The 27,276-nt window shown below is 53.6% G+C and overlaps 1 protein-coding gene across 1 annotated transcript in view; it reads right to left on the bottom strand.

Moving 5' to 3' along the window:
• Positions 1 to 15,274: 15,274 nt before the first annotated feature.
• The window catches only part of RAP1GAP2 (RAP1 GTPase activating protein 2), a 57,090-nt gene continuing 45,088 nt past the window's right edge, over positions 15,275 to 27,276 (bottom strand). Inside the window, exons 10-25 of the mRNA XM_057419987.1 lie at positions 26,969 to 27,047; positions 26,478 to 26,531; positions 26,251 to 26,334; positions 25,133 to 25,233; positions 24,385 to 24,514; positions 24,125 to 24,280; positions 23,486 to 23,557; positions 23,078 to 23,164; positions 22,840 to 22,974; positions 19,585 to 19,722; positions 19,109 to 19,227; positions 18,699 to 18,812; positions 18,141 to 18,258; positions 17,704 to 17,830; positions 16,377 to 16,535; positions 15,275 to 15,537 (exon numbers count right to left, since the gene is read on the bottom strand). Of these exons, the coding sequence (XP_057275970.1) occupies positions 15,275 to 15,537; positions 16,377 to 16,535; positions 17,704 to 17,830; positions 18,141 to 18,258; positions 18,699 to 18,812; positions 19,109 to 19,227; positions 19,585 to 19,722; positions 22,840 to 22,974; positions 23,078 to 23,164; positions 23,486 to 23,557; positions 24,125 to 24,280; positions 24,385 to 24,514; positions 25,133 to 25,233; positions 26,251 to 26,334; positions 26,478 to 26,531; positions 26,969 to 27,047 (1,936 nt within the window). The remainder of the gene's footprint in view (positions 15,538 to 16,376; positions 16,536 to 17,703; positions 17,831 to 18,140; positions 18,259 to 18,698; positions 18,813 to 19,108; positions 19,228 to 19,584; positions 19,723 to 22,839; positions 22,975 to 23,077; positions 23,165 to 23,485; positions 23,558 to 24,124; positions 24,281 to 24,384; positions 24,515 to 25,132; positions 25,234 to 26,250; positions 26,335 to 26,477; positions 26,532 to 26,968; positions 27,048 to 27,276) is intronic.

Genomic DNA, 27,276 nt, shown 5'->3' with positions numbered 1-27,276 from the left:
GTACTGCAGAAACAAACACCGGAATGATGCCCGTCGAACAGCCCGTTCAGAAGGTGCATTGAGGAGGGAAGGATGGAATCACCTTCCTCTAAGGACCAGCTCTATCTCGGGGCTGTTGAGGGGAAACCATTACAGTCTAATCCAGCAGGTGCTGGATGCCCCCTGAAGTTTATTACTGTTGACATTTCAGCTAATAACAGTCTACTTTGATGAGACTGTCTCCATCATTTCTTTATCAATTAATATGCTTGAGAAGTCCACACCATGTGCAGAAATCAAATACCTTATGCAAGTATTGCCCCTCCACCCTCTGCTAACATCCCTGAGGAAGACAGACACGATTTCTTTGGCCATGGACCTCACTAGGCAAGCCCCAGGTTTAACCACCAGCAGTGTGCTCATCTGCAGAGGGAGCCATCTGCTTTTCCATTTAGCAAAGAATCTGCTTGCAAAAGTCTAGCTCGTTTGTGCTGTGTGGAGACAATCACAGATGCTCCAGGCCACAGCCTGGATGTTCCCAAAGCCACGATCTGTGCATGTTTCGTGTTCAAAGAGGTTTAAAGCACCTGACAAGAATTAGGTTATTTACACTTCACGTGCCTTGAAAAATCCAAGCCTTTATGATCGCCTTTAACAAAATCAAGTCTTACCTCAAGTCCAACCCAATTTTTTGCATAAAGGCCCCTCACTGGCCTTCATCTCTCCCAGACTGCTTGCTTGGGGGGATCTGCAAACCACGTTCAGGATCAGAGGTCAGTGGGTTCAGTGATCTCAGTGCTAAGGAGCGCTGAGGAGCAACGCCTTGCTCAGGAACCAAAGAGGTGTAAAGATCAGCACAGAGACTCACATTCACCCAGGTACCCAGACATGTTAGCTCTGGTTCAGAGTAATGGGAATCGGGGAAAGTTAAATGCTTTAACGCTTCTGCAGAAGGAGATGTGGGAGAGCAAAGCATGAGCAAGCAGCATCTGCCAAGTCGTGCTTCGGGAAGTTGGCCAGAAAAAAGGAAAACCTAACAAATCCCCTGTAATTCAAAGGGGAGAGCAGATAACAGGTTCCTATCACCAGTGATGCCTCTCACATGCAGAAATGCCATCTTTTATCTACATATTCAGATGTGAACAGAAGTTCAGCGATTGTTGTCAGTGCTGTTTGTTTCTCTGGAGGGAACATTAGTGCACAGCCACCAACAGAACATCAATAACAGGGGAAATGAATTCTTCTGAAGAGTTCATTTTCCCTCAATTATGAAATCTGACTTAGGCACCATCACTGTCCATCAGCGAGGGGCAATGCAGGCAGCACTGCAGACACTGTGCTACAGATGAAACAATAGAATTCAAGTGGAATCTGCTTCCAAAAGAGATTTCCACTTGGTCCCAGAGTCAGGGCTCAGCAGCTGCAGTGACAGCAACTGCAGCCCAGCCCAGCCCAGCTCCTCACTGCTGGTACCTGCCTCTCACAAACACCGCTGCAACGAGCAACTGAAAACAAGGCCCAGATCTCCCCAGTACCAATGGGCACAGCCCTGTGGATCCAGCAATCATGGGAGAGAGGGAAGCAGAGCAAACGGGAACAGCGCATGCCATTTAGTTACCGTGGGCAGCTACAGGCAACCTCAGCCTTAGTCATGCTGCAGCACCACGTGAAGAGGGAATTTTCTCTGCGTCTCCAGAGCAGGCTGGTTTTGATCTGCAATCAGGATGCCCCAACCATTTGGACCTTGTGAATATTTAATTCCCCCTTAATTGCTTCAGCAGCAAGCAGTTTTCCTTGCTGCACATCCTTCACCCCATAATGAGGTTAAAGGAGGAAAAAGGACCTCCTGGACCATCCAGCCTGAATGTGGGGGAGCAGAGGACATGGGCTGCTTGCTGGGATCAAACCTGCGTGTTTGGCTCTCTAACAAGAGCTATGCGAGAGATCAAGCAACTCCTTCTATTCACTTTGCCATGGGATTACTTCATCCAGGCCATCACTAGGCAGAGAAAGCGCAGAGAGCCCCCTGGGGTGATGTCTGCACCAGGGGAGGGGAGCACAGCCGCAGCACCGGGTGCTGTAGGGTACTGACATTTCCATGGCTCTGTGTGCAGGGCAGCTCGCGTCCCCTGAAGGCAGGCAGCACGCACCAGGCAGGCACTGACAGGATGAAACATGGGACAGCCACACTACCGCCCTTCAGGAATGCTGCATTAGCCATTAATTTTATTTAAGTGCTTTCTAGTATGGTGGTGTTGAACTAAACTCAATTTGTCCACTGGCAAATGCCCTAAAACCAAAGCAACAACATGCAGAGTGTGTGGGACTATCCATAAATTCAATCCATATTCCTCTAGCGAAGACACGTTGCGAGACAGATCTAGATTCTTCATTTGGACTGACAGGAGGAAACCTGATAAAGGCAGAGCGGAGGAATATGGTCTCCAAACTACTGTGTGTCTCTGGGGAAGACTCGTTACACAAATGCCAAGCAGCAGAACCCTCCCCTGCAGTTCTGTGAGCCTTCATCAGCACCATCCTCATCCCAGATTCGTAACAAGCTCCCTGGTGAGCTTTGTTCTGCCACTCCAAACACCCTGAAAGCTGAGGAATCCACACTTCAATCCCATTTTAACAGACCTCTTTGCCTAGAGCTACACCCAAGGCATCAATCAGACCCAGGAATGCCAACGCTGATTTTCCAGGTCGCCTGTGCTGCAGATCTGCACATATTGAGCATGTGAGTGCTGCAGAGCCTGGACACAGACCTGCTGCTCCCATCACATGGGCTTTCCTCACACAGCAGCAACAAGAGGCATTGTTCACCCACGGTATGTTCTTACTGTCATATGTAGTGCTGATAGTAGTAATGATACCTTCATACTGATAATATTTAATTTCAGCCCTAATTTTTCCAGTGTACAAAGCTACAGGACACTCTTTTCCACAAAGTTTTCTGTTCTACACTCAAAGCAAAAGGGAAATAAGAAAATGGCCAGAAAAACCCAATAAGAGAATAAGACAATATAATGAAAGAAAAGCTCTTGGTGGGTTTTGAATTAACTCAGTGGTTTTGCTATTCCCCTGCCATCTCCTGCCCCCGGCATCTGGACTATTTCTAGCTCAGTCATGGTCCTGCTGAACAGACAAGATGTTTTTAACCTTTCTGGGCAACAGCTTTGTGCAGTGTGTGCAGTTCCTGCTGCAATAGACATAAACTCCATGCAGGACAAGCTTATTTTAGGAGGCCTGGGCTTTAATATCACTCTCTGCAAACATAAATGATCACAGTCTTCCACTCCCAAGGGGTAAAATGTAGAAATGAAATAACATATCTATTCAATATGTGAGTACGTTCAAACCAGCACTGCCACTTAACTTACATTCAGCCTTTGCTGATGGACAGCTAGGGTTTTTTCTAACACGGACCTTCAAACAAAACCAAGACTGGGTATCTGCTCCTTTACTGCAGACCTGGAATGGCTTGAGTCTGTGATACAGATGAGTCTGGTTTTGAGCAGGATACTGCATCTCAAGGCAGGTACCTTCAATGGCTGTTGGTGTGGAGGCAGAGCAGGCATTGATGTTTGCCTGGGCTAGGGCAGTGTTTCAAAGCCTGGTGGATTCTGCGCCGAAACAATGCCCACAGGTTTCCTCATTCCTTGTGTCTATGGGGTTGAAGGGATGCTTCACACTCCCTGGGAGAGCACATCATCCTTTACTTGACACTCCGATGATAACACCATGGATGACCACCCAGTACTTCCATCCCTAACTCTACAGGTTTATCCACAGTCATTTATTCCTCTGGCATTTCCTAACCCTTGTCTCAGAGGGGTTTTTGAACCCTGCCTCCAAGTTCCAAGTCAGGAACCTGAAACAAAGATGCTGAAGCTGCTGGGGAAAAGGTAAGAAAGGACCAAGAGCCCCAGAGAGAAACAGTTTCTACAGACTGCAGCTTGCAGAACGTGACCAGTGTGATGTGTAACTGGAACCCCCCCATACACACACACACAGAGCGGGAAAGGAGCTGTAAAATATGCTGGGCAGGAAAATGAATGATCTCTGTCAACTATTTAAAAGCAATCCAGTAATGTGAACAATCAGGAGTGAAGAAAAATCAATGCACTTCTCACGGTGCAGAAATGGAAAACAAGCTGCATTTTACTTTGCAAAATCCATGCAAACAAACCCCCACAGGTTAATTCTTCTCAGTAAAAGTGGTGGTTTCTTCAGCACCAGCCCCACCTCCAGAAGAGCTCTTTAGAGCCAGTGCTGCGCACACTGACATCCATCCTACATCCCCACTGGTGTTAGCAGTACACCATCATATCTTGATGCAGCCATTATGAGCAACTGTGGTTTATTCCCAACACATTTAATTTGGTTGATAAAAAAACCCACCCGGAAGACCTCAAGCAAAGCAGAGGGAGAACAGAGCACACCAAAGGCAGCCCAAGCTCGCCCTCTCCACCCCGGTTCCAGACAGCGCAGCAGAGCTCAGAGAAGCAATGCCATCCTTGTCAGAGAAACCAGGCAATTAGAGGCATGACTGGAGTGCCCCGAGTCAGCCTTTTCTATGCTCCAAATTGCAACCAGCTTCTGACTTCAGGTAACAGAGGGGAAATGGCACTGGGAGGTTAAAGGAAGCAATTTCTGTAGCAACTCACAAGGTGTGGGGGCCCTTCCCCGAATGAGGCTGATGGAAACTGCTTGGAGGGGGGGTATAACATGGGGAGCAATCAAAGGGGAGATGGATTAGTGGGCAGAGCACAAAGCAGCAGCACAATTTATCACCCTGCTCAGCACTTCACAGAGCTGCACAATTTGTCTCACAGATCTCGGTACCATGCGTGCACAGAAAGACAGATCTATCAGTTCTCCTTCCCAAACCTTCCTCTCCTATTGGACATAGGAAATAGAGCCAGAAACACCATGGAAATTCAGGGCTTCTGCTCAGTTAATTGGCAGGCAAAGACAAATGCGAGGGGAAGGCTCTGAAATGCTGTTCTGAAAGCCCCATACCAGTGGGATGCTGTAGTTTAGGATGGGTCCAGGAGCCCATGTGGTCCCTCTGCAGGGAGCTGACCCTCCGGGACACAACCAGAGTCCTCCCTGGACCTGGCCTGAGCTCCTGGGTCCCCCCAGCAGAAGCTGTCCAGAGGTGGGGGGTTCTCCCGCTCACAGCCGTGTGGGGCAAGGGGGCACAAGCACCCCTCAAGCAGCACCCTGCTGGCAAACACGGAGGAGCGCAGCATCCCCATGCGTAACACCGACAGCGAGCCCACACTGTCAGACTGTTGGTTCTGTTTAAAGCCAGACTCGTCGGTTCCCAAATTTACACAAAAATTCCCACAAATGACAGCATCTGGGGAGGTTGCAAAGGAAACCTGAGCACCGTTAGGAAAGCGCCGCGGCCGGCTCCAGCTCCCTGGGAACACACCCTAAATCACAACCATTCCCTTCCCGAGAAGCTGCTCTCGTGAGTGGGATCCGAGGTCTCCCAACACCTCCAGCATCACGCAGACTTCCCCATTTCAGTCAAGCACGTGCGCTCTGAGCCCCTGCAACTGATTCATGCCCGTGTTTCGTGCATGATCCCATGCTCCTGCATGCTCCGGGCCGATTCCAAGCAGAGCAGCGGCAGGCAGCGGGTGCTCCTCTGCTGAGGAGCTGCTGCCACTCTGTGGCTCCTGTGTGACGGTCTAATACAGCCTGAGCCCTCACAGCGCCGAGACACCACGGTCTGTGTGTTTCTGAATGAGGCACATCACCTCCATCCCCCTGCATCACTCCTGCTGTCCACACAGATTAGACCAGCTGCAAAGAGCCTTTAACCTGGCTTAAGGCAAGCTGGCTTCGGGTCCTGCACATTAAATGGGTGGGCAGTTATAGAATGAGCCTTCATCCTGAGGACTTGCACAGTAAGGAGGAGATGGCTCTTGGCCACACAGCCAGGGCCACCAATGCACTCTGTTAAACAGAGAGTTAGTGCAGTGGACACTTAAACATAGCCAGCAGCTCAAACAGCAGCTCCTTCCCTGTTAGCACAAAGAGGGATTGGCATTTTCCAACACAGACTGCGGGAGCTGCAGCCACAGACCCCGTCCTCCACAACCACCGCAGCAAAACCTCTGCATTTCCTTCCATGTCCCAGGCAGGATTCCTGGGCTATTGGCAGGTTTCCTTCAGGAAACCCAAAATGAGAAGCTGCTTGCACCAGTGGACCAGGCATTAGGTCAGAGAACCCTTGCCATGTGCCAGGAATACAGCGCCCGCCCCAGCCCATGCAGTCAGCGATCATCATCAGCAGGGACACAGGCAAAGCACCACCCAGCACCAGGAGATGAGCTGCAGTGTGCGAGTCTGAGTCTCCTGACAAGTGTTCTTGATTTCCCCTCCTCATTCCTCCCCTTTTCTTTTTATAGCTTTGCTTCTTTGCTGTCTCCCATCCTCACGCACTCAAGTAGCGAATTGAGACAACAGAGAAGACATCTGAACAAACAGCTTCTCCCGCTTCCAAAATAAGCTCTAAAGCTCTTAGAGGTACTCCAAGCACATTGTTTTAGATAGCACATGCTAAGGGGAATGACAGCAGCAGCGTTTAAGGCACTTTGACAGCATGGGTCAAGTCCTGAAAGTGCTTGTGCAAACACCACAGGAGTGTGTCCTGTGGAGGAGAGCAGGAATGACTCCTTCACTCATCCCTTCCGCAAGGAGGGAAATGCATCAGGAGCATCATCTCCATGGTGACAGCAGGGATACAGTGGGGAGGTCTCCAGGAAATACTGGGGTTGGTCAGAACTAGTGCAGGAAATGAGGCAGCTGCAGAGAAGCCCTCGCAGTTATTCAGCTGGAAGCAACTGTTAAAAGCGAAGTTTCCAAACCAAAGGGAGCTTCTCTGGAAATCTGGGTAAGAGACCAGGGGCCGAGGCTGGCTGGGCCATAGGCCCTATGAAGGACATAGGCCATTGTCCTTCAAGGGCATTTGTCCTCAGGCTGATGACACCAGCAGAAAGCACTGAGAAATGGCCACAAACACACAAGTCCCAAGCCCCCTCTGCTGCCCCACGTCACACCTCTCCATACACCCCTGTATCCCGATGGCTTCCTGAAGCAGCCGAGGCAGCAAAAATGGAAACACCATTCCTAGGAATAGAGCCATGCCTGTGTCCTGGGTTCAGCAGTAGCAGTCATGTTAAACCACGACAGCCTGTTAAACCAATAAAGTGATGTGAATGGCAGAACAACTGCTTCTTCCGCATATGGCTCCAAACACTGAAGAACTGCCCTGCTTAGGAGCAGTGATGGTGCAGTGTCAGAGCAGGGGAAGCCTCAGCGCAGTGATTAAAGCTGAAGAATCCTGCAGCTCAGGGTAACTGCCAGTGTCCTCTCATCATCCTGCTATGTAATGAGAAATCTATTCTTTATCTCCTTCCCTTTCACTCCTTAAACTCAACATATTGGCATTTCTAATTTTGCAGGAGCTTTCTGCAGAAGGAGCCCTGTGCAATGCATGCGAAACATCACTGTTTAAATAGGACAAACGATGCATGGCCAGAGACATCAAATAACCACCCACCTATCGCTTGTGCAAACACACCAGCCAGTACTGATGGGCACAGACCCTGTCTCTGCTTACCCTGAGTTTTCAGGGCTGCGCCACCCTCCATCAGAGACCAATTCACCCGTGGAGCTCACACAGCTCTGTGTTCCGCACCGACTCCCACCGGCCCCTGAAGTCTGTTCAAAAGCTCTGCGGGTACAGGCAGGAAAACCCCCACGTTCCACAGACCTGAGCAACCTGACTCCGGGACGGGACCAGCTCACGAACCCCCTCCTGCTCCCGTCACCCTGCGAATTCACCCTCTGCCGGAGCCGCGCAGGACCCGGCCCGGAGGAAAGCCCGGGGCTGCGCTGCCTTTCCTGTGCTTCCAGCGCCACCTCGTGGGCAGAAGCGGGAACCTCGGCTTCCGGAGCTCCAAGGAATCCAACCGGACCGTTCCCCGCCCGAGCGTGGAGTCCCCCCTGCAGTCAGCCGGTGGCGGAGGCAGAGGCAGACCCGCACCGGCGGCAGCTCAGCAGCGCCTCCGACACCCGCAAGTGCCAAACCCTTCTCATTTTACAGAGCACGTCAGCTCCCCTGTGCTCCCCATGAACCCACAGAGATTCTGGGATGACACCCAACAGGTGACAGAAACGATCAGCCCCTAGGATGAAACCAAAATGAAGTGTTAACCTGGCTACAAATGCCAAACCCTCTAGTTAAATGAATTAATGGGACCATCAGTAAATTATGTGAGCTGGGGTGGCTGCTCTTCTCCTCTCTGTCAGCCCAACTCTTTCCCCAGGGAAAGGTTTGGAGTGATTTTCAGTCCCCTCTGAGTGCCCCAAGCTGCAGCCCATGCTGTGGGATGCATACCTCACCCACCAGTATAACCACATAAGTTACAGACAACTGCTGCGCACCCTCACTGGGAATGGCTTTTCAGATTGGATCAAGTTCACTGACATGAAAAAAAAAAAAAACACCAAAGCCCTAGATTGGATTTCCTTGTCCCTGGTCCCAAATGTAAATGTTAGGACCAAACCTGCTCTGCATCAGCAGCTGCCTCGATTGCTTCTTTGGCCTGGGACTTCACAGAGGCCCAGACCCCCCCAACCCTGGCAGTGTTCAAAGCCGGGTTGGATGGGTTTTGAGCACCCTGATGCAGTGAAAGATGTCCCTGCCCATGACAGGGGGCTGCTCTTTAAAGTCACCTTCCAACACAAACCCAAACCGTTCTGACTTCATTCTGCTTTCCTAGAGGGCTAGAATAATTACTTGGCAAATTACATTTAGGAGGTTTTCCAATGAGTGCTATTCAGCATGATTATCTGGTACATATAGACGTCCATTAAAGAGACAGAAAAGATCTTATCAGCTTCCCTAATGGATGTACCAAACTGTTCTGCCAGATCTGATAAGCTCTGAAGATGATTCCCTACAGCCTTAACCCCTTAACTGGGGCTGGATGCCAGTTCACACTTATGTTTGGTTATGGAGTTGCAATAATCAGCAAGGGCTGCTCCTCACTGTTGCGTCTGTGACCCACTGAAGCCTCCCTGTAAGGCTTTAGGTAGGGTTTGTGCTATGCTTGCAGCACCAAAGCCTGCTTCATGTCTGCAGAGGCACTTGCAACTGAACACTCAAGTTCTGCCCTTCTGTGATCAGAGCTAGGGGCCCATGGCAGTGAGCACACACCTGCAAGAAGCAGAGAAGATGCTTGGCCATTAAAATCCCCCAATTGTCTTTCCACAATTCCTGCCTTCCAAGTAAAACCATTTCTCTCAGCTCCAGCTCGTGCACACATGCAGTCCCTTCCCAAATGCAAGCTGGGTGCTCTGATCTTGGTGCTATGGAAAGCTGGAGCAGGATGAATTAGAAACTCCAAGCAAACCACTAATGCCTTGTAAAGCACCAAGAAAGAAAGATCACCTCTGGGGAGGTAAGTTACTCAAGTCTATAGACAGCTGCATGTCTAAAGAAAGTACCTTAATTCAGTAATCCAGCAATAAACCTCAGGAGATAAATGCTGTAATGACTATTTATATTTTCCTCTCATGCCTGGATTCATTCTTGATTGGATCCTCTGCAGCTCGTAAGGAGAAAAGCAGCAGTTTCCAAGTGCCACTCATCATGTGTCTGCCTATGAGGATCCTGACTGGAGCATCTCAACTTCCAAATTACATGGAATAAGGCTGAGCTGTAAAATTGTGTACACAGCAGCTCATAATTGCAGCTACTGCTGGAATAAATCACAGCGAGCGTCAAACGTTCCAGGGCTGAACTGAAGAGGGCTCTTCAGCTAAAGTGGCCAGAAAACCTAACCCCAAACCAAAACCAGACTGAGCCCAGTGACCTCCTGGAAAGGACCTGCAGGATTCAGGTTTGTATTGTACCTAATAGGTGAGACTCCCAGCAGCTGAGTGCTCTCAAGCACATTACATATGTTTTTGGTCCATCTCGGCTATAAAAGTGAACAATTTAGCACAGTTGCTATCCCCCAAATCCTCTGAAGCCTGCATTTGGGTGGGTGGTTGAGCCACCACACTGTTCAACCTGCAAGCAGGTGCCTGTTCTCACTCCCTGTCTGCATTAATTACAAGCAGAGTTATTTGATGCCAAGTGTGCTGAATGAACACACAGAATTATTTTACCAACCAATAAAATTAGAATCCCAGACTGGGCTGGGATGAAGGGACCTTAAAGCTCCTCCAGCTCCAACCCTGCCACAGGCAGGGACACCTTCCACTGGAGCAGCTTGCTCCAAGCCCCTGTGTCCAACCTGGCCTTGAACACTGCCAGGGATGGGGCAGCCACGGCTTCTCTGGGCACCCTGTGCCAGCGCCTCAGCACCCTCACAGGGAAGAGCTTCTGCTTTAGATCTAAGCTGACCTTCCCTGGTTTCAACTTAAACCCATTGCCCCTTCTCCTGTCACTGCAGCCCTTCTGCAGTATTTAGCTCCTGAACCTCTGTGATTATGCATCTCAGCCTACTTTTAAAAGCCTCCCAAGTTTACAAATAACTTAAGCTATCCTCTTAGCATACTGTAAGACAAAATACTTTTATTAAAAACCATGTTCTGACTTGCACTGAGGGTTACGCATACATTACAAAAGCTTATAACATCAAACAGCTTCTCAAAAGCATCAGCTTTCTGCTTATGTACATCCATAGCCCAAACAGCAGATACTTAAACCAACAAAGCTTTATCACAGCCATGCCCATTAAGCCTTACCTACTTCTTGAGCAGCCAGAGCACCCCTGTGGTGCCTGCATGGGCAGCACTGCAGCTCCAGCGGCCTGACAGCAGTTGGCACGTACCGGAGGGTCAGGGCAGGAACAAGGCTCCGGTTCCCATCTCACCCCATGCCCTCGTGTTGCTGAGCCCCCACCCCTCCTGTGTGACCCCACCGAGAGATGCGCAGCTGCGAGGCTTGAACCAGCAGGAGGAGGAACCCGAGGTCGAGCAGCCCGAGACGCGCGGCTGCTGCAGCAAGGGCATCCCGGACCCATCCTGATGCAGCCGCATCCCGGTGCCCCCCGGGTGCATCCATCCATGGCAGAGAACAGGCAGCCAGGGCAGCACTGGGCACCAGGCAGGGCTGCAGGGACAAACCCCTCCCACACACCAGCTTCACCCACAGCTCCTGGCCCGCATCAGCCTTTTCATAGGGAAACAATGGATTTAAATGGATTTCTTACCACTGCAGGAGCTCTTCACTGGGAATACAGAGCCTCAGTGTCCAAGGAGAGAAATCATGGCAGCACTGAGCCTGGGAGCCAAGAGAGGGAAGGAAGCACCCTGACCGATGGCACTCTTGCACCCAGCCCCTTTTATAGCATCCCACAGGTGAAGTGATAATTGTTAATCACTCAGGTGCTCCCCATCTGCCTCTTCATGGTGGGTGCTCATTAGCACTCCCCGGTGCACAGCTGTGCATGCTCCTCTCACCTGTAGCCTTGCAATGATGTCAGAAGCAACACTGTGCAACCTTCTATTGCAATGAGAATTACGGAGCAGTTATTACCTCTGATACTGTCACATAAAATGAGCTGAGAACAAAGCATAGCAGAGCAGTGGCTCAGGGACAGGAGAAAAGTGAGACCCAAGAATGCTACTTGTGCATCATTAGACTGTGACCTGTAACTGGGGTGACAGCCCAGCATCCGACTGGGTCATGTCCCATGGCTGTGCACAGAATGGGAGATCCTGTGGCCTGAGAGCCAGGGTTGCACCGGGAAACCATCATAGGATGACAGACAGTTTGAGTTGGAAGGGACCATCAAAGCTCATCCAGTCCAGCCCCCTCCAATGAGCAGGGATATCTTCAACCAGACCAGGTTGCTCAGAACCTCATCCAGCCTGGCCTTGGGTGTCTGCTGGGATGGTGCTTCCTCCCTCTGTATGGGCAGCCTGTGCCAGGGTTTGTAAAGAAGCTGGGTCCTGCCCTGTTGGTTCAGTGGCAGCACTGGGAGATGTCCCAGTTCACAGCGTGCTGCACGGGGACACTTCTACTGCAGCTGGGACTTCATGGGAGCTCACCCAGGTCGGCCCCAGCCCATGCCACAGGGACAGTCCCAAGGAGCTCATTTAATGCTGTTGCTTTATGGCCATACACAGCGTAGCACACAAAATATGTTATTTATTGTGAATTTTGCAAAGACACATTTAAGCAACAAAATATACATTTGTGAACCTTTAGTTTTATACATAACAAATACAATCTGCTACCATAGCAATAAATTAAATGTACATTATTTACAACAGACATAGGCCACCAGGAACTACAAAGCACCGCCTCTCTACATAAAAAATAAACTCTGTCAGATACATTTCTTCAAGATATATTTTCACTCTGTAAACTCTCTTCACATTCTAATGCTATAAATCCAGCATTTCCCTTTGCAGGATACACGCAGTGCTACATTCGTTAAAACATAATGCAAGCATGCTCTGGGACGGGGAATGACGGACCCGGCCAGCTCCAGCGAGCAGCAAAGCAACGTGAGCACGAGGTGAGACCTGAGGGTGCTGAGCGCTGACCTGCTGCTGGCTTGGAGCAGTTATCGGTGCTCAGCACCTCCTGCAGCCAAGCCAGAGAGAGGCAGACAGCTCAGCCCTGGTCAACAAGCCCATCCGTGCCAGCCGCCCCTTCCCCTGCCGCGGCTAAAGACCCTCAAAGCTCTGGAAAGAAACCGAGTTTGTGCTTCAGATCCTCCCTTTTCACTCAGAAAAAAAAGCACTTTCATGTTGTGCTGGGGTGTAACCCTGTGCTTGGCTCTGTGGGGTATCAAGAGGGTGTAAGTACATGCCAAGAGCTTTCCTGAATGAAGCAGCAGCTCCAACCTGTGCCTGGGCTCACACAGGTGGTGGGGAGCTGGGTTCCACCTGCCTGCAGCACCAGCACTGAGGAGATGGACCCGGACCCAACCTGCCTCTGCCTCTCACCGGGCTCATGGACTGGTCCAGGCCAAGCACAGGCAGGCTGCAGCAGGAGCAGGGGAGGACTGAAACCCCAGCAAGGAGGGGAGCAGCCCCCCACAACACGAGAGATGCCCAACACAGCTGGGGGCTCCCCTGGTTCCCCCCAGCTGCATTCCGGAGCCCCTTCTGCTCCCTGTGCAAAGTCACTTTTGAGTCCTATAGAAGTTATGTGTACAATGGTGGGGATCAGAAAGGAAAATGCACTGGCCAATACTGTTAGTGTCAGTTGAGGATCCTTTCTTTTTATATATATATATTAGATATATATATAAAATCCCTTTTATATATGTCTATATGTGTGTGTGTCACTTATAAGCACAAAACATTTTGCAGTATATATACAGGAACACCTTCACCCACTGCGGGAAGTGCAAATGCCTCCGAGGTTTAACACAACCACTGGTCAGTCCCAGCACCAGCATGGGCTGAAAGGTGCACACCATGCACACGTGGCTGCAGGGAACACAGGCGGAAACCACGCTGCGGCCCAGCCAGGACATGAGCTGTATGGCCCAGGGGCTGTAAGGATGCTGCAGAGGGTTTGTGCAGCCATAGTGAGGATGCTGTTGAAAACATCCCAGATCATCCAGGAGCTGCTGGCAAAGCCAGTGCCAGACCTCAGCTCCTGGCCCCACTGCCAAGGCAAGGACAAGCCCCACGCACTGCATCTCTCTCCCTGAAGCTCCACACTGTGCTGCTGCCTGTAATCCCGTTAGAATAGTTCTACAGATCAACAAGGAAAGTCACAGTTTCAAGTAAAAAAACCCAAGCAAAACCAAAAATGAAACCCCAGCTGACAGTAGCCACTGCATCTTCTGCTGAAAGATCTCATGGAGATCAACACCCAGGCAAATGACGACGTCTACAGAATCAAGCAACTTCTCAGGGCAAAAAACAAATCCAAGACAGACCCTCAAAGCAAGTCGTTGCGCCAGTCAGTGTTTCACTGTGCGGCATGAGAAAACCAGACCAAACGCTTCTAAGGGGAAGAACTGGGGACGGGTTTGAAAGTGCTACCAAAGCATCGTCAGACAGAAGTGCTGAACAGCAAAGTATGTGGGACCTGAGACATCTAGAGCGAGCTAGGGACCAGGCTAAGCACACGGTGCTTCTCTTCTAAAGAAAACCTCGAGATTTGAACTCTATTTAAATGCAGCTCAGTGAAAGCAGGAGAGTGTCCCCACTGGTGGTTATTGGTATTTACGAGTCCTGCGCAGCCCACTTAGTGCCCGTGAAGCTGTTCTCTGCCTTCCCACTACGTCTTTTACCCCTTTAATTTGGTTCCTCTGCAGCCTTTCCTTTACAGATAAATGACGTGCACAAGTGGGAGCTCCGATAGGAACCTACCAGTGAAGTTATCAGATAGATAGCCCCATGCAGAGCCTCAGGGAACAGAGCCGACTCGGTTTGGCTTTGCTCTGGCCCAGGGGAGGTGATGGGGAGAAGGGAGGTGATGGGGAGGAGGGAGTTGATGGTTTGCTTCTACAAGCACTTCCCCCAGAGAGCCGCATCCTCCGGGGAGCAGCCACGGTGGCTGCCTGGGGCTGCTTCTAGGGGTATAGCTCTGCAGGCACCTCCTAAATCTGGCTGTGGGGTACTCGTGTGCCTCTGGGAGCTCCAGCCGTGTACAGGTAGCTTTGGCACCCAAAGTTCTGTGCTCATGAGGAATCATGAACTCAAAGAATTGCTTTCGCTTGAGATGGAGAACCTTATTTCATGGAGGGGTTTGCAAAGGTCATGGACAGTGGTAGGGGGCAGGGAGCATCTCTGCAGTGTTTCTTTCAGAAACCTGGTAAGGGAAATCTATGAGCAATGGGAAATTTATGGACAGACCTCAGTAAACTTTGGACAAAGTTCCATAAAAGAGCAAAAGGATTTCTTGGCATGTTGAGAGGTATTTTTTGGAAAAGGGCATTCCAGGGAAGTCACCTTGCAGAATCCATAACCCTCATCTTTTAAAATAAAGAAAAGCATGTTCAGAAGTAGCAGGACAGATTCTGCAAGGGGGGGGGGGGGGGGGGGAAGCAGCCTAATGCCATCCAAATCACTGGAATTTTATGCGACCCAACCTATAAGGCAAAGCAGAGCCCACTGGGTGGATTCACTCTGAGTACCAGTGCTGGTATTTAGATATAGTACAGCTTTAGCTTTGGTTAGCCTTTTCCTGTGCCCGTGCTCAGTTTCAGGCAGGGAGAAAGCAGGGAGGTTGTATAAACCATCTCTGGAGCTGGCAAGAGAGGAGGCGCTGCCCTCGGTCACCAGCTCAGCGCAGGACCGGTTCACATGCGCTCCCTTGTGCCAGACACTGAGCACGTACGGAGCGAGGGGCTGCATCTGCCCAGCAGCTGTGGTGTGGGTCGTGAGCTGAGGGGGAGCCCGGGGGCCTGGGGAGCTGCTGCGTCCATGGTGGGGGTTCACCTGGTGGGAAGGTGGCTGGGTCCTGCCGGGGCAGATCCCGGCGCAGGGGTGCAGCGCCCGCGCTTCCCACAGGATGGGGGAGTTTTCCCTTGGTGAAACAGAAATTCTCTGCAAAGAGAATAAGAAAGAGGATAAAAGTGTTGGAGCACAGAGCGGAGCGCAGCGAACCCCGTCCTCCTCCTGCAAACCCCGTCCTCCTCCTGCACAGAGCAGAGCGCAGCGAACCCCGTCCTCCTCCTGCAAACCCCGTCCTCCTCCTGCACAGAGCAGAGCGCAGCAAACCCCGTCCTCCTCCTGCACAGAGCGGAGCGCAGCAAACCCCGTCCTCCTCCTGCAAACCCCGTCCTCCTCCTGCACAGAGCGGAGCGCAGCAAACCCCGTCCTCCTCCTGCACGGAGGGGGGTGCAGCAAACCCCGTCCTCCTCCTGCACGGAGGGGGGTGCAGCAAACCCCGTCCTCCTCCTGCACGAAGCGGGGTGCAGCAAACCCCGTCCTCCTCCTGCAAACCCCGTCCTCCTCCTGCACAAAGCGGGGTGCAGCAAACCCCGTCCTCCTCTTGCACGGAGCGGGGTGCAGCAAACCCCGTCCTCCTCTTGCACGGAGCGGGGTGCAGCAAACCCTGTCCTACACAGTGGCGCTGATGGTCACAGACCTGTCACCAGCCTCTAGTTATTCTTACTCAGTGTTGCCCTCATCTTCCAAGAGCATTTAGGATGCTCTAAGATCATTCTTGGTCACATATTTAACCCTAGGCAGTGCAATTAGCCAGTGTTAGCTGCACACACCCCTGCCCACAGATGGGTCACTCTGCACAGCAGCGCATTCCGGATGCTCACCTTGTGCAGGGTCAGGACTCCTCCTGCTAATGGCTCTGATGAAAGAACAGAACAGGAGATGAGTTGCAAAGGAAGGGGTGAGAACTCGTGAAACCCCTTCCCCACCCTCACCCCAGCCCTGCCCCACAAAAGGGGATGGGCAGGATGCGGCCACGCTGCACCCCATCCTGCTGGAGCCACCGGCACTTACCGAGCTGGAGCTGCTGTGGCTGAGCTTGTCAAAGCGAAACTTGAGGTTTGAGCGGGGAGAGTTCCTGTTCTTTATATCTGCTGGTGGGAGGGGGAAAGCAAGTGGAAAAACCATCGCTGTGAACAGGAATATCTGCGGAAGCACAGTGCTGACTGACACCCGCCAGCCAGGAGCTTCAATAAACCGCCGCACTGGTACCAATATTGAGTCTGTTTTGGCGGAATGTTTGGCAAAATCTGTACATTAAATGTTTTTGATGGAACAAATTGAGGCTTAATTACATTTCAGTGGAAATGCCACTGAAAAGGCTATGGGAAATGACTGATCCATGTAATGTATGGGTGGATTTTCATGTTCTTGGCAGGAAAAATACAAAATAAACACTTTAAACATTAGAAGGGGCTGGTTTGATAGTTCAGAAAATCACTAATGAATAAGGAGGAGGACCTGTGGGGTGCTGAGACACAAAAAGCCAGACAGACTGCGTTCTGCAGCACGGCTTTCCCCATGTTGTTCCAATTACAGAGCTGTTCAGGGTGGGACTGTGCCTCCCCGGCTGTTTCACAAACAGCTCCGATGTTCCGAACACCAGTCCATTCTGGTGGTGGTGGCTCGGCAGCGCTCAGCCTGTGGGGATCTGAGAGAAGGGGCGAGCGCTGCTCACCCCCAGCCCATTAACACAGGATACACCTGCAAAGGGCCATTTGTGCCAGCTCTACCCTGTTGCACATGGTCCGGCTGGAGCCGGTGGTTGGCAGCAGGGTGATGGAGCCAGGACCAGGGGAAGCTGCTTGTTTATTAAATAAGGAGTGAGTCATGGCTGGGTCCTTGGAGACAGTGAGTTTCCACGACTACTGCACATGCCAGTTGGGGAGAAGGGAGGAAACAAAGCCGCAGCAAAAGCCACCTCAGTGCTCTCATTTAGAAGGGAAACGAATTCCCATGGAAATACAGAATAAAGCACATGGGGCCACCTCTTCAGAACAGCCCATCAGAATCAGGGTTTAGGGATGAGCGAGGGCTTGTCCTGCATCCCGTATGGGGTGTCCATCCTGCCAGTGTGAGTGTGTCCACTGCTTCGTCCCATCACCTTCAACAGCAGCCTGCGGCTCAGGCAAGCCTCGGAAGGGATTCTCCATCCCAGAGTCACAGACCCCATCCCGGAGCTGCAAACCCCATCTCTGGAAGACCCAGGAGCTTCCAGAGGCCCCAGGAGTGAAGGCAGTGCCGGGGCTGCCCATGACCCACCTGTGGGGCTCCTGCTCATGATGACAGGGGTGGCCGCAGCCGCCGCGCTGGGGCTCTCACTGCCGGGCGAGGCGCTGTACACAAACACGTCCTGCTTGAACGGTGATGCTGTGGAGGGCTGGCTCCCCTGCACCGGAGAGACCACGGCTGCATCCCGGCCACTGAGCCCCATCACCCCCCGCCATGGAGAGCAACCTGCTGGCCCCGTGTGCTGAGCACCATCCAGTGCACTCCAGGGCTCATGGGGTCTCCCACCCAGCTCTCCTCCTCCCTGAACATGGGAACAGGGTTAAACCCCTTGACGCCAGCGGGGCAGAGGCACCCGGGGGCGCTTCCTGCACATAGAGATGGCCCGGGGGTCTGCGGGCAGGGAGCTCAGGGCCATGTGGAGCTGCGGGTCCCAATCCCGAGCACGCCGCGGAGGGCTCGGTGCCTACCACGCTGTCGTACTCCTCCAGGGTCTCGCTCTCCCCCGCCGTGCTGCTGAAGCTGCTGGTGCTGGAGGAGGAGCGGGAGATGTTCGTCCTCCCGTTCTCTTTCAGCTTAATAAATGGCCTGGGAAGAGGCAAAACAAAACGAAGGGCATGGAGCTGTCTCTTGGGAAGCTGGGTCCTCGGGCTACGACAGCGGGGACAGCCCCTCCTGCACGCCCTGCAGCAGAGCAGCTCCATAGGGATGAACGAGTGGGGTGCTTCTGTAAACAACCACTTCCAAAAGCACGGGGTAGAGCGGTTGGTGGGAGCCGCCACAGAAACCCCAGGGGCAGGCTGAGCTCCCTGCTCAACCCCTGCCGTGAGGATTTAGCAGCCCTTGTCAAATGCTGTTCTTTGCTCTTTCCAGCTATTTCCAGCCCATAAAGGAGCTGTGCTCATGAATCACCAGGATCCGATTTTTCCCCTCCCTGAATTTCAAACTTATTTACAGTAAAAACTGGAGACAGTTTTGTTTGACAGAGCCCCCAGTGGTCTGCTGGGCTGCAGCTCCCCCTGCCTCACCTGTCCTTGTTGGGGCAGATTTCAGGGGAGCTGGGGTTGGACGAGGTCTCAGACTTCATCTCTTGGGAAGAATGTCCCAAATCTGGTGTCTTCTGAGCGCCAGAAACACTGTCACTGGGGGCACAGAGAGACAGGTTGCATGAGTTACACCAGAGACTTAAAAAGGATGGTCAAATTATACTTCCTAACACCAAATGCTAAACTGAAGGAGTGACAGATGCTCGCCGGGTACCACCACTGCGATTTAAATCAGAGGGAAGGGATCCAAGACACAGTTCCTCGAACACGGCAAAGGCAGCTCTCGTTGCTGCCTTGTGTGGGAAGGGGAGGCTGCACCCACCGACAGCTCCTCTGACGTTTCAGGTGCAGCAGGGGTTTCTGTCCTTAGTGACGGGCGATGTCACACTCACCACCTCGTCCTGGTCTCCGCCTGGCTCTCGGACCCCGTGTGCAGGCGAGGGAACAGCCCCGAGCGGCGCTTGATGGGGCTCCTGGACTGGTTCTTGGCTGCAGCTGCTGGAACTGGGGGCTGAAAGCAGAGAGCAGGCCAGGTTGGAGAGCAAAGCTCCTTCCTACAGGCCTAGAAGACTGAACATCCTGTGGGGAATTACGATGCCTGCAGCTCTCATCTAGAGAACATGTAACACCAGAATCTCCTTCGTGTGTCGGGCTGGAGGCCCCAGGAAGCTCCTCTTCAGCTCTCCCACAAAACAAGCCCAACTTGACCAAAGCAGTGGTAAAGTCACGCTGTGATCAGTGACCTCCTCGCCCTTACACTTGCTGCCATGCAGGGACAGCCAGACCCCGTCAGCACGTGCAGTGCCCTGCCAGGCCGGCAGGGACGGACGGAGGGACAGCGGGACGAGGGGACAGCGCCCGCGCTCACCGAGAAGGTGGTCTTGGTCACCTCGCCGCTGTTGTGTGCGATGCCACCGCTGAGGCTGCCCGGGATGCTGCTGCCGTGGTGCTTCTTCTGGCTGCCCACCATCGTCTCCATGGAGTGGCTGCGCACGCGGATGGCTCTCTGTGCCGGAAGGGACAGGGGACAGCAGGTCACCACCACCCTGACCCCAAAGCCCCTGCCTGGCCCCACATCTGCCCCAGGCGCATCAGAGACCTGGCCAAGCACCAGCACGCACCAACAGTAACCTGGCAGGTAACAGCAGCCACATTGCACTGCGCAGCCCGAGGACAAGGCACCACGGGGCTCTGGGAGCCTCACAGCCACCAAGTGAACAGATTTCCCTCCATTGCCTCTGTGACACCACACGTGAGAGCCAAGGACTTCAGCTTTGGGACTGGAGAAGCAGACACAAACCCCAGCTTCTGCTCGACCTCCCAAACCCCTCAGCAGGAACAGAGATGCGCACACCCCCCTGTGATTCTCCCTGGACCCGGAGAGGACAGATCCAACACAGAGCCTCCTGCCTGCACCTCTCCTGCATGCTGATGGACTCTCCAACCTGGCCCGAAACATCCCCAGAGCTGGAGGCTGCCCAGCTGCACAGCAGCACTTCTGCTCTCAGCATGCTCATGTTTGACAACCACATTCAGCCTGAAGCTCTGCTGCTGCTGGTTTGGCCCATCCATCTCTGTGTGAGACCTGCAGACGGCATCATCCCCAAGCAGCCACAGACTCCCTGCTCCTTCCATCTTCATTTCTCCCAGTCAAGCAGCCCCTTCCCTCACCCTTCACGTCAGCCACGATCCCCTGGGCTCTGGACACTTTCCTCCAGCCTGCCCTTGTCTGAGCCACGTCACCAAGTTTGGGCACAGCTTCTCCTGCTGCAGCCCCACTGCTGGACGCAGCAGAGCACCCACCACTACTGCTGCTGTATAGAACTCCTCTTGCAGCTCAATCCTATGGCCAAAGATCTGTGTCCTTCCAGCCCCGGCCAGGGGATGCACTCCCCACACAGCCTGAGCTCATGCAGCAAACCGCAGCCTCTGCCCAGCTGCCCTGGGGTATCTGTGTCCATTCTGGTACAGGCTGGGTTTCACAGGAAGGAGATGCCAAGGCCTTGAGCCCTTGTTCCCTCTGGCTTCACTGGATTGCTGGAGCTCCATGGCTGAGGGATGCCCACAGCTGGACATGCCCTGCCCAGGCACAGAGAAGGGGCACCAAGTCCAACCCTGCTCTGTAGCAGAGCCTGGAGATGTGCCGGGCTGGGTCTGGGCACGATGGACTTACAGTCCCCATGGAGCTCCCTATGTGCCCGTAGGGACCAGCAGCCGGGCTCTGTGAGCATCAGCAGCACGAGCTGGAAGAGGGCTGCTGTAACCTGTTTTGTCTCAACACTGTTCCAAGCAGAGCTGCACACACTGGAGGCAGAGACCTTCTGCAGATCCAAACTGGGTGCTTAAACAGGACCCGAGCTATTTTTAAAGGCTCCTCTCAGTTGTTGTCCCAAGCACTTACAAATATGACCACAAGTTCTTCTCAGCGTCTGGCACACGCCAGGAAAAGAAGCAGTGAAATGCACAAGTTATAAAAAATCTATACCCGTATTTGAATTCCTGCGGTCGCCATAGTAACAGGAGCCCAAACCGGACCGTGATGCCAATGTGCCAGTTACAGCAAAGTTCTCATCGCAGCTACTCCCTCTGAATTGCGGCTGCACTCTGCGCCGTGCCACGGCTACCTCCTCCAGCCCCTGAACCCCCGCTCAACGTAAAGGGGTTCGGGAGGAAACAGGCCGTCAGGGATGTCTGGAGGTGCCCAGCACTGCCCCTGCTGCACTGGCTCCAGGGGTTACTGGCCCTGCACTTGGGTGAGGAGGAGCTGCAGCCCCAAATTCCCACTGAGGCCCAGCCCATGCTGGGGACGAGGTCACCAGGACAGCCCCACGCTGTCCCTCCTGCCCGTCCAGTAACAAGCACCAAGCAAGAGTCCATCAGACCGGGTTTATTGGGGTCAGCAATTGATACAAGTCAGTGTTGCAGGCAGAAGGAACCAGTCGCTCTCTTTGCTGCCAGGGGCTCCAGTGGGTGCTGTGCCCTGCAGCAGGCGGTGTCTGCCCGGGGCTGCGGAGCTCTGCAGGCACCCAGCGCCCTGCTCTGCTGCCCTGAGCAGCCGGTCCCATTGCACAGCCCAGGAAGGGGCTGCAGGCTGCGTCACGGGTGCTGCGGGGGTCAGGTCTCGCCCCTCCCAGCCCCGGTTCACCACCTCTCCTCTCCCTGCTCACTCTGAAGCACGCGGTGGAGGACATAAGCGAGCAAGCAGCTCAGCAGCCCAGCCCAGGCCATGGAGCTCCCCACCTGCCCCAGCGCACCCTGCAATGCCGAGAGAGCAAAGTCCACTTTCGTACAGGAAGAGCAGGCAGAGAATGATCATTTAACATCGCCTCAGCCCCTGAAGTTGTTGCTGTGATGTACAACTGCCAGCACCTCCATTTCCCCATGTCTCATAGCCAAGGGGCACATCTGAGCCTCCAGCATCCCTGCAGTGTGGCCAGGAAGTGCTCACCCCTCCCCTGCACCCAGCACAGGATGAGGTGACCCATCCGCCACCCACCAGTGCCCATTGCTCTGTACTGCAGAGGAAACGTGCCTGTCCCTGCTCACCCAGGCAGTGCCTGAGCTCAGGGGCTCCGGTGGACACCCACCCATGGGCACAGCCTGGATCTACACACACCAGCCCTGCCCAGCTCCCCATCACTGCTGCAGCCTCACCAGAGACCTCTGGCAGTGCTCACACCCCAAGACTCAAGTCCCCACTGCTCAGTGGGTCACTCCAACAGCGGCTCAGAGTTTTCTCTACATCATTTTATCATCTCCAACGCACTCCCCCTTCTCTCCCCTTACACTCACCCAACCCACCCAGCACACCCAGCAGCTTTCCCCTTCTCCAAATCCAGCACCTCCCATTGTATCTCCTGTCATAAGCACCACACCAAGCACCTCTCATCCGCTGCCACCCCTGGGCATCCTTCCCCCCATGCTGTCCTGCAGGCTGTGTGCCACAGCAAGCCCCAGGGACAGCCAGCAGCCAGGGGACACGAGCAGGACCTGCCCTGCAGCTGTGGACCAGGACCCCTCTGGAGGGTCCCCCTTGTCCCCCTGCACCACTCATCCGCATCCTCCTTTAGAAGGCGCCTTGCCAGCCCTGGGTGCGTTTCATGCTGCAAGGGACGGGGTTTACCTTGAATGACTCCAGAAAGCCTCCGTGACCCCCGTTCTCCAGCTTGTCCTCCTCAGGCCCCAGCCCCAGCATGGTCTGTGTGTGCCCATGGAGCTCGTCGTGGAGGTTGTCCAGCAAGGCAGCCCGTGTCCGGTCCTGGGGAGCGAGATCGGGCTCATGGCACCGGCCCGTGGGACAGGGATGTGGGGCAGGAATGGCAGGGGCGGTCCTGCCGGCAGGGACACGCGGGCAGCATTACCTCCAGCTTCGCAAACTTGTCGGACTTGCAGCAGGCGTTCTCGGCATTGATGAGCTTGGTCAGCAGGAACTCGCGGAATTCGGGGCTCTGCGGGGCACGGAACCACAGTGGAAAACACCCCAGCCATGAGAGCCTCCATCTCTGCTATGGAGCTGCACGGGCCCCAGACTGAGCTCACAGCACCCTGCAGCCCCTCCAGACATGGGGCATTGGCTCGGGGTGCCCTCCTGCACTGGCCAGCACCCGTACATGGGCTGTGCCAGCACAACCCCTGACCCTACCACAAACCAGAAATACAAACAAATGTATTCACACCCCCGAAGCCATGCAGGCGTGCTTGGAAACATCTCGGACATGCGCACGTACTTCTTTTATGGCTTGGAACATGCTTCCTGCCCCGGCTCTTACCTTCTGGAATACCGGCGGGCTCGGCAGGGGCGGCCCGAAGGAGGGGACATCTTCCCGAGCCGTGACCGACACCTGCGGAGCCAAGAGAAGCGTCATTCCAGTGGATGCAGCCCCAGCAACAGGGATGTCCCTCTCCTGGGGTCAGCCAGTGTGGGATGGGAGATGCTCAGCCCAGCCCCTAAGAGTGAAGGGACACATCAGAGCTCCTTCCCAGCTGCCTCTCCTGTGCTCATGAGGGGGCAACCCATACCCAGCTTTTTATATTTCCTTCCCATTCGTTCTGTTTTCTTTTGTGTCTCTCTCAGAAACCAGACCAGCGACAGGGTTTATGCCACCTGCCCTTGAGCGATGCATTAGACAGGTCTGAGCTGTTCTGAGGCTTATTCAGATACTGAGCAGCATCAAAAATCTTTAGCAAATGAGCAGGCTACTATACATGCACATAGTTCATACACGTATGTATACCCACACATTATGTAACAGTGTGCACATAAATATACATGTGTGCATATATGCGTGTTTAATATCCACGTCCATAAGCTGTGTGGGGATGATTTGGTACAGCACGGCTGGGCAGCCACCCCCTGACCTTGGCCTGAGCTGCTGGAGCAGAACCAGGCTCGCGTGAGCTTCCCCCACCTTGTACGCCGTGTTTTCCGCCTCGGGGTTCTCCACCTGCACCACAATGTAGGCGTGCAAGAAGTTGGAGGCGATCATGTCTGGGACAAACGGCGTGTTCTCTTCTTGGAAGATAATTGCCACGATGTCGTTGCCAATGTGCCTCTTCCTCTGGAGCTACGCGGAAGAGGAGAACATTTGGTGGGTAAAGCCCGGCGGCGCTGCTCCCGCGGCAGCAAGCGCCAGTGCCGGGTGCTGGCGCAAGGAAGCTCATCCCTTACTTGCTGCGTGTCTCCCTCGGTAAAAGGCAGCTTTGTAGAGACATGAAACATTATCTCCCTGTCCCTGAACACGGTGTACACGGACTCTGCTCCCGTCTGCCCGTGGCTGACATCCAGACCTCCTCGAAAACTGGAGATGGAGGGAAAGGCAGGGAGAAACCGAGAGATATTAATTGAATGCTTCGCAGAGAGAGCAGCAGCTGCTGGAGGACAGGGAATAGAACCAACTGCCTCGTTTGTCTTTGTCTGGTAGCGAGCAAACGGCAGAGAACAAACTGTGCATCCTGTGCGGTAATGGCACATCACCACAGCCTGCTCGGCACGGCAGCGCCGAGCCAGCGGCTGAGGCTGCCCAGCAGCGGTGTCAAGCACTGCGGTGATGGGCTGCCCTCGGCCATCACCACCAGCCGGGGCGCTGCCCATGCCGTGGCCGCTGCAGCAACCAGGCTGGCATCACACCGGGTCCGAGAGCATGGCACTGGACAGTGTGCACTCCCGTACAGAGCTGCCCTCATCTGCGGTGACTGCAGCCGGATTTTCCCTGCAGAAGGAATTCGCTCCCTCTTGGCAGCTCCCGTTTCTTTAACTCCCCCAGCTTTGTCAAACAAGCCAGAGCTATATTTGCTTCTGCTTTGTACATCCCGCTCAGGGGGGAGGTGACTTCTGTTCTTGCACCGTGGATATTTTTACATATGACATGGTCTCTTGCTAAATGTTTTTGTAAAATCAGTCTTTTTATTTAACTTACCCTTTGAAGTCCTGGAGCGTTATGGTGTCTCCCAGAAAACTTAAGAAGTTCTTGAAGGCAGCGCTCTCTTCATTATTGCCAAACAACTCCTCCTCTTGGGTCTACGAAACACAGAGAGCATCTTTTGAGAGCCCCAGCTGTGCCTGTTTCCAGCAGCCAGTTGCTCCTCTGCCATGCTACAGGTGGCACAGACACAACCATGGACACCACGAACATGGGGGGCCCCTTACAAGGGTGCCTTCCTCATTTCACCCTTACAATCAAACCTTCCTATCAGCAAAGTGCCGCAGTAACAGAGAAAGGAACCACCCTGCCACAGCTCTGCTTGGTGGTTTCTGCTTGGGCCACCTCTCCCTGCCTGTCCACACCTCCTGCCCATCCACAGGGTCTCCAGGAGTGCCACCAGCACCTTGTCCCAGGGTGCCACACACAGCCACAAGCTGCTCCCCTGCTGGCACCACTGTGCTTGCCGCGGGCTGGTCATCACCCACCCTGTCACCAAAATACCCAAAGGTGAAGCTGCTGAGAGCAGCTTCTGACCAGCAGCGAGGACCTCAGGATAATGTTCAGGAAACACCAAAATGCAGATGAATTCCCCGCTGGAAAATCCAAGTCTTGACCATCCCTCGTGTGCTACATTTCAAAACAACGGGACTTCAATTGTGGCCTTGCATGAGTCACCCTACCCAGAGTAAAATGCAATATGCAGAGATAATTAGAGTGCCTGTCAGAATAATCCTGTGAGTTATGACACACAGCTGCCTCTGCACTCCCCATCCAGCATTCCCACCTAATGACAGCCTTTCCAGCAAAAGCATGTCTTCAGAGCCCGCAGTCCTCCAAGACAAACGTAACTGTTTCACCGTCTAAACATACATCTGATTAAAATACCATCCCTGCTACAACCCATTCTCACATCCCCTGCTCCTACAGCAGCCTGTGGGCTGACTTCCGCGCCGAGGTTCCTCAGTCACATCACTTTTCAATGAGCCGGGGAAACATCTGAGCGGTAAGGAACGCGTTATTGAGGACACCCCGCAACGCGGCGCGCTGCACGCGGCAGGATTAACTCCGCTTGTGAAACACAGACACGAGAGGACGGCGCAGGGAGCCCTCACCTGCCGGAACTTCTGGTAGATCACACCAAACTTGAACGTGTTGTTGACCTCGTGCTCATCGTAAGACACTATCATCTGGGAGGCCTGGGCAAAGCAAAATGTGAATTGTTTCATTGATGTGCAAAAGAGTCTCAGGGCAGCTGCTGGATCCTGGAGGAAAGGGGAGAATTAACCCTACCCAGCCTTCTCTGATGGATATGTGACTGACCTGGGGTAAGCGAGCTCACCTTGGGGTACAGAACTGGGTTGAACTTCAGCCCAGAGGCGTCGTCGCAGAAGGCCTGTGTGCAAGGGGGAAGAGCAGTCAGTGCTGGACCCCTGGGTGTGGAGGGGACGTCCCTGTCCTGCCACAGCAAGGCTGGGAATGTCTCATAAAGGAGCCAAATCCAGCCTCTGATTGCAGGAGCTGCCCTCTTTGCACCCTCTCAGTGGGATGCTCAGTGGCCTGGTTGGTACCCGATCGAGGATGCAGCAAGACAAGTCCCATGTGTCTCCATAGGTCAAAGGTGCTGACATTTCCTCCCCTCTTCCCCCACATATCAACCAGTGACCTGCCCAGAATCGGTGGGAAACCCACAGGGACAGTGCATATCACCAGCCACCAAGGGCCCCTGGTCCCAAGAGCCCAGGCACTGCTGCCCAAGAGCATCCAATGCTATCCAACACCACAGTGGCGTGGGCTTTGCTGCAGGGTTCCCAGCCCAGCCTGGTACTTTACCTTTGCAATCTGGGGGATGCTAGGGAGCTTGCTAAATCCTGCCAGGGGGATCCTTTCATGCAATGTCTTCACCTTGGACCTAGCAAAGCAGCAGAAAGGAGCAGACATCAGGGAGTGTCTAAGGCAAAGGGATGCAGAGTGCAGCCCCCCGCAGTGATGCTGGTGGAAAACCATGTTCTGCTAGATTTATAGGGGCTGGTGAGTAAGGAAAGGCTCCATTTGTCTTCTCATCGCTGCAGCTCTTAAACTATTCATAGTTTGGAGGGAAGTGACACAAAGGTTCAGACACGCTGTGCCTTGTCAGCTTA

This window comes from Pezoporus wallicus, unplaced genomic scaffold, assembly GCF_028554395.1.
Source record: "Pezoporus wallicus isolate ANWC-B61680 ecotype Strahan unplaced genomic scaffold, APGP_CSIRO_Pwel_v1 contig_12814, whole genome shotgun sequence".
Taxonomy (NCBI): Eukaryota; Metazoa; Chordata; class Aves; order Psittaciformes; family Psittacidae; genus Pezoporus; species Pezoporus wallicus.
This window is presented reverse-complemented; position numbering and strand designations above follow the sequence as displayed.